The sequence below is a fragment of the Panicum virgatum genome, chromosome 4K (assembly GCF_016808335.1).
Source record: "Panicum virgatum strain AP13 chromosome 4K, P.virgatum_v5, whole genome shotgun sequence".
NCBI lineage: Eukaryota > Viridiplantae > Streptophyta > Magnoliopsida > Poales > Poaceae > Panicum > Panicum virgatum.
The window spans coordinates 35,590,269-35,597,348 of NC_053139.1; the positions used below are offsets into that span (position 1 = coordinate 35,590,269).

A 7,080-nucleotide genomic window follows, 5' to 3' on the forward strand; every position below is an offset into this window, starting at 1 on the left:
CGCATCATCTTCAATCTCTCGCGCACTTGCCTGAGACTTGAGAGTACAATGTCGACGCTGTCAACTTCGGCGCCGTGGCTCCACACGACGGAGGGGTCTAGGTGCGGTTGCTAGCCCTGTCCATGGATGAAGCTTCTTCTTCGATGGTACCCTTGAACTGGCTCAATGCGTTGTGCCTTCGATCGGAATGCTTTATGCAACTTAGCTTTTGTGTTGTTGATGGCAATCATGCTGGATGCAAATAGGAGAGAAGAATAGATTTGAGCATGAACTTGGCTTCATGGACAAGTGACCCTCAAAGCATGGTGGACAGCATTCCTTGCTTGCCGAGCGAGTCCACCGGCCGCCGCCCTGACCCCGCGAGAAGAGCTGCGGCTTGCCGAGGCGCCCCCCGCACCATGGCAGTTGGCGCCCGCGTTTCGCCGCCGCCGGTGCTTCCACTAACCAAGCAATATTACATGTTTAAACCTTACCCACTTAATTATTTTAGCTCCGTTCTTATTGCAATACCAACCTATAACATACGAGATAGTATTGACGTCTATTATGGTACGTATTTTCAAAATTTAATTTGAATATTAATTTAATTAATATATAAAATTCAATAAATTTTGAAATAAAATTAATTAATTTTTTTAAATCACGTGCGTGTCGCACGTACATCTATACTAGTGTATATATATATATATAGTAGTACTATACACTACTCTGGTAGTGAACAGACAGTGTATTCGGTACCCGAGCCCACCCCGCACTCAGGCCGACCCGACTCCCCACCGGGAGCCCGGTTTTTTTCCCACGCCGCGGCTGGTTTTTCTCCCACCCCGCGCCCCCCACGTTCCAGCGGTTTCCTCCACCTCGCAGTTCCGCCGCAGCTCGCGATTCCCCGCGCCGCGCGATTCCGTGCGCCGCCGGTCCCCACCGCTCGCCACCGCCGCTGCCCCGAGCCCGGGCCAGTCCGTCGACCGCGCCCCGCCACCGCGACCGCCGGACGAGCCCGCCGCCTCACCCGCGCCGCTGCAGACCACCTCGCAGCTCACCCGGTGGTCCCGCGCGCGGGCGCTCCGCTCGGGCCGGCGGCTGCGGCTGGACCGCGCCGCGGCCTCCTTGGCGCCGCCGGTGACCAGCCCGCCGCCGACGCCCGTGCCCGCGCCGTCGCTGGTGCCCGAGCGCGCTGCGGTGGGGGCGGCGGTGGCGGAGGGCGACGACGATTCATTGCGCCGCCGCCCGGCGAACTCCCGCCCCCGCGACGCCCCCCGCCGCGCGCCGCCGGCGTCCGCGTCGCCTGGCGAGCCCCGGCCCCCGCGGTTCCCTGCCCGCCGTTCTCTGCGCCTGCGAGGGTCTGGGCCGCCCGCCCTCGCGCCCGCCCCGGTGAGTCCCTGCGCCTCCGCCTCCTGTGCCGGCCGCCGATTTGAGTGGTACCCCCGCCTGCTACTCCGGCTAGTGCCTGCGCCGCCCTCCACGTTGCTGACGACGCGTCGATTTTTTGTCCGGTGCTGACCCAGCCAGCTCCAGCACCGAGCACCCCCCCCCCCCCCCCGCGTCTGCCGCCCCGATGGTAGCCTGTCGCTGCTCTGCCGCGTCCTCGACTCACCCGCCTCCGGCCATCATCGTGAGACGCTGCACTGATGGAGTCTTCTGGTACATAATCGTCTCCTATTCGCTGCCTGCTCCAATTCCCCCTTCGTGCTCTGTGAAGATGTATTTCGATTGACTACATTTCAATTTATTCTGCGATCATTGTATAGTACTCCAATTCCATGTTCTTGCTAACTGTTCTAGCCCTTTGGTCAGCTTGATGAATTCCTGCTGCCAGCATCCACCTTCTTATATTATCTTTTTTGAAATTCACCTCTGGGTTATAGTCTTTGCTAGGTTACCTATATGTTTGATGCATTAATATTCTGCAAAATTGATCCATAGGCGAGATAATTAATAGTTCATTCTGTCTATTACTAAAGTGCCAAACTTGAATGCGTAGTAAAAAACGTAGCTCATTGCATCTACTTTTCGCGCGCTAATATCCGTTTATGTGCAGATTCGCTACCCTCACACACTGAAGATGCTCAGCGTGGGTCGCCGCGGGAAGACACTACTAGAAGGTCATATGCTGAGCAAAAAAAAAATTAATTGTCAATCGAGTTCTTAAATATGTGTTTGCTTTACCACATATACCGGTCTGCCATATCAATCCCAAAACTTGTTTGATTGTGCTTGTTAACAAACCACTTAAACCATTGGACCCTAATTGAGGTGTACCCACTTTACTACTCGACTTGCTCATGATTATGCCCTTTTTCATGAGGAACGCCAGCACAGGGTCCTTTCAATGCCAGCGCCTGGTGGTGATGCCAATTACCAATCGACAAGCTGTGGCAACAAGCATACTTGCAGCATCGTGCCATGAGGCCCCAAATATTTGCTGGCTTCAACCTGAACAGGTCTTGCAGGGTACCTTCTGTCCAGGTGCTGAACGCCAGCCGCCCAGGATCATCTTGCGAAACATCAGGTGCTGGTTCATTTTCATTTCCAACTGTGATCAGTTTATACTTTTGCTCCTGATAATTTTATTTTCGCTGGTGCATTAGATGGGTACTGCAAGCTGCAGTCTTCTTGATATTTATATTTTTTTAATTACTTGTTCAAGATATGCAGCAAAGGCTAGATCAGAGTGTTGATTCCAAGGTTTTCTTACTGAACTACCTTTGATTAGTTTTTTGAAATTCTTTTAGTATCTCTTATTAGTTATTGGATTGCACCTATAACCTATTAGACTTTAGGCATAATGTAGTACTGATATATCTATCAAACTACCTGTGGTTAGTTTTATGAAATCCTGCCAGTATCGCTTCTTAGTTCAATATATGGTTGTCTTAGTTCAAATTCTTGTGGGACAAATTGCTGTTCATATGTTCATAAATCCCACATCTGATTGGCTTTTGTGTCCATATGCATGCTTATGTATTCTGAAATTTCAGTTTCTGATTATGCATGACACATCTCTTTTCCCCCTGTCATGAGCATAATGTGGACCAGTTCAGTCTTTCTCTGAGCTATGAAGTATATATAACGGCATATGGTGCTACATACAGTGTGGATTTTTCTTCTTAACTATCTTGTTAGCTGACTATTTACTGATAATAAGAGAGCAATCATGCTATCCTGGTTCAATTCAGACACTCCTAGTAAGAAGTAAAACATAGTTTGTGTAATTTTTTACTCCATGACCATTTCACCTTCTGAAGAACGATATTATGCTCATGCTATCAGTGTTCTTTCTTAAATATTGGAAACACTCATTGGTGCAAACTGCAAAGATATACTAGTTAGGAATCACAAGATAGCAATGCATCCTACTGAGGTGATCTTTGTGCTGCATTTCAGATCAAGCATAAGTTCTCCTTTTGCACAGTTTTTGCTGCATTTCAGATGACGTATCAGCTATAGTTGAAGGCCATAGGAAGCAGGTTGATTAGCTGACGACGACGCAGATCAACAGAACCAGAGAACTAAGCTTGATGTCGGCAGCTGGTCTGGATCCGTCTATGACCAACGAAATGGGTCTTGGCAGGGACAGGGAGGTCCCTCTCTGTATCTCTCATTTATTCTGACAAGGACTGAGGCTGGGGTAAAACTATTGTATTCAAATTGAAAATATGCTTACGAATGAAATGAACTAGTTGTGGCAAAGTTATTGTATTTACAGTGCCAATTTCTTGTTTGTAAATGACCATGCTTATGTTGCTGTAAAATATTTGTATTCAAACGGGAAAAGCTAGTTATTGTATTTACAGTTAATGCTAGTTACCATGGAAAAAAATCCTCACCGTGCCTGTTGCCAGCTTCATCGGGTAACACAATCGCAGCCTTCACGGTGCAGACTGTCCCTAGCCTCGTTCACGCGTGTGGTTGCAGAACTGGGCGACGTCTTTCCTGATCTAGCGAATGAAGGGGACCGATACGTGAGCATGTGGTGGCAGGAATCAAAGATCAGGCATTGGGGAGACGTGCGCGCGTGGAACTGCACAGAACAGAGAAAACCAAAAGCAAACGGCGAACGACGGACAGAATAAAAAAGCCAAAAAAACCCAGGCAATACACTCGGTTAAGGAGGAGAAAAACCAGCGGGGAGGAAAACCGTGAGAAAAAAAAACCAGGCGCTATCGGTGCCCGGGGGTGGGCGGGCGGGCTGACGGCTGGCTCTGGTGGCGGGCTCGGCTACTGAATAATATTTCAGTAGCCAGGGTATCCATTAGCGGAGTTATATATATATATTTTAAATATATATATATATAAATTAAATTCTGATTGCATGATTATATTCCTGGTAACAAGATCTTTAAAATAAAATCATAGATCAATATTTTAGGATAATATGTTTCAAAGAATGATTTTTTATCAAGGTAGAACATTTTGACTACTGTGAGTAAATACTTGAGCAAAAGTAACAAAATCATTCTCTGTGAATAAAAGATGCATGGTCAATATAAAAATAATATACTGCGAACAAAAGATTCAACACCAATGGAAAATCTAGTAAAAACTAATCTAAAAAGTAGTTCCATACATAAATGAGAGCGTATTCTGCGCAAACCGATATTTTGCACAACCGTGCAAACTATGCATCTGGATCGTGGATCCTCCATCCGATGGCTACAGCTTGAGAGCGCACTTTTTGCAAATGAATGCCCGCCAGCCCCCTTCGAGTTTTTGTAGTAAGAAAGGAATATAAACAGAAATTAAAATGAAAGTAGAAGAAGAGAAAAGGAAGGAAGCAAACAAATGAGCTAAAAGGAAAATGAGTAAAGAAAGAATAAGGAAACAAATAGAAACAAAAAATTCAAAGAATAAGTAAAGCAATGTAATAAAATAATGCGCTTTTAATGGGATACGGAATATCTACAAACAGAAAATAAAACGGAATGAGAAAACAAATAGATGGGCCGCTAACAGGCTGTTCTACCCAACCACTCACCTTGCTAAACATGCGGACCCCGTGACTAGCCCAAGCTGCACAAGCGACGAGCAGGCTTTTGGTGGCGTGCATGACACAGTCGCGAACTGGCTGGTCTGTAATTTTTATTTCTTTAAAGGTTGTCTTTGTAAGATGTATGGTGCAAACTACCTTTAGTGGAATATACCCGGTCCCCTAAAAAAAAAGCAAGCAAAAGCAATTATCCTCTAAGGGATATACAGCAGCATCGTGCATGCATGTGTATAGGCTCGGTCACTTAATTGATGGCTGTCAATCCTTAAAAAGACAAAATAAAGGAGCAATAATAAAAGAAAATAGAAAATAGAAAAAAGAGAGAAAGAAAACAAAAATATTATAAAATAAGAAAGAAAAATAAAATAAAATAAATAAAATAAAAGGAGAGAAGGAAAAAGAAAGATAAAATACATGCCAAGAATATTGTCCATAGGAAGAATAAAAGTAAAAACGAAAACAGAAATGGAAATGATAGAAAGAAAATTAAAATAAATGAGAAGAAAAAAGATCTTTACCTTCTTGCATATTGCAATTTGCATGATGAAAATAAACATGCCATAAGAAAGAAAATAATTCTGCATATTGCATGCAAGCTGTGTGCATGCACGTGGCAGGATACTAGTATAGCATCTTCCACATTAGATTTCGCATGCACGAAAAGTAAATTCTGCATGTTGCATGTATGCAAGCAACGGCAGACCAATCATCGTACAGAGCGCAAACCGGTGGCGAGAAACAAAATGCGCTACATTGTTGGGCCAAATGTGCAAAAGAAAAAGCCCAACCGCCAACCGATCGCTCTTCAGGCGATGGATCTAGGATTTGTAGCCTAAGCAATATATAACTACGGAGCTCGCGACAGCATATTGGGCCGCCAGCTTCAGTCCAAGTCTTTTTTTCTTTTAACTCATTTGTTCCTCAATTATTTTCAGTCGATTTTTCATTCATTTTTCTAATTGTACGTTGTACCCTTTTACAGTCCAGTTTTGGTAGTAGAGACAGATGCTGATGTGTCAAAGCTCCATTACGACAATGGCTGAGTGGTGGGGTCGAGTTACCCCATTAAAAAGCCATTGTCTAATAAAATTAAAAGTTCAAACAAACTTCTCAGACATTTAAAGAGGCCAGGAACAATTATAAACATAAAGATCACCAGGTTTGGAACTCGAAAGCCTAGGGAAAGAAAGAGAATATAATTTAGCTAAAAACAAACAAGTATAGACGCACGCGCGCCTTGTAATGACTTCAAGCCTTAGTTATTATAGAGCTAAAATGAAAGCACCTGCGGACGTTCAGAGAAGGATCTGAACATATGAATGCATGCTGATGTTCACGAGTTGAATTTTCTAAGGAGCAGCGTTTCCCAGAACGGAATTCGACGCCTGTCCCTGTTAGATTACTATATTCTCCAGCTAAATTACCTTCCTGTCGCTACCCAGCAGATACTTCTACGAGCCTTCAACTACAAAAAGATATTGCTAGATTCTTCAGTATGTCTCTGAATGATCCACTTCAGACTATAGGGATGTTACTACACTGGGAGCAACGGAAAAGTACAAGCTTACAATCTTTTAAACTTTGCCATGGACACTTACCGTGTCAACTCATGTTACCTATTCGCAAGTTTCAAGCTGGTCAAATCTACATTCTTACTCGAGTTTTACTTAACCATGCAAAGCACATCATTTTCCTCTGCTACAAAGTGAAATGACAAGGGAATTTAGGAATAAAGTAATCTGCTACGAACATTCTTACCTGGTTCATAGGAGACATGCTGGGGAAATAATGGTACCTGGATATTCACAGTAGTGAAAACAAGACTAAATTCTGACTTCCTGCCAACTTTCAATGAAAGAGAGGATATTTGACATTTGTCACAGTTTCAGACTATATAGACTGAATGAAAGATGGAGAGAAAAGAAATTAAGAAGATAGAAACATGGCATTGGTTCTATACTCGATCACAACTAGTACAAGTAGAGACTGAAACAAAGTCCAAAACGAGTCCTCTTCAATAATGGAAATCCTAAACAAAAAAAAAATCTTGACGTGTGTCATTAGTGCATGGAATGAAACTGTAGCGTCCAAGA

At 44.3% G+C, this 7,080-nt stretch overlaps 1 protein-coding gene across 3 annotated transcripts; it reads left to right on the plus strand.

Annotated features, from left to right (window-relative positions):
- The first annotated feature begins 1,528 nt into the window (after positions 1 to 1,528).
- Positions 1,529 to 3,803, plus strand: LOC120703726. 3 transcript variants are annotated; one of them, XM_039987883.1, is made up of 4 exons: positions 1,529 to 1,641; positions 2,039 to 2,102; positions 2,315 to 2,509; positions 3,385 to 3,803. In XM_039987883.1, exons 1-4 carry the CDS (start codon positions 1,629 to 1,631, stop codon positions 3,431 to 3,433), a joined length of 321 nt encoding a protein of 106 aa, XP_039843817.1. In that variant the 5' UTR covers positions 1,529 to 1,628; the 3' UTR covers positions 3,434 to 3,803. The 3 variants fall into 3 exon arrangements, with proteins under 3 accessions (XP_039843817.1, XP_039843816.1, XP_039843818.1); XM_039987882.1 differs by having other exon boundaries at positions 3,413 to 3,803; XM_039987884.1 differs by having other exon boundaries at positions 3,430 to 3,803.
- The last annotated feature ends 3,277 nt before the right edge of the window (positions 3,804 to 7,080 follow it).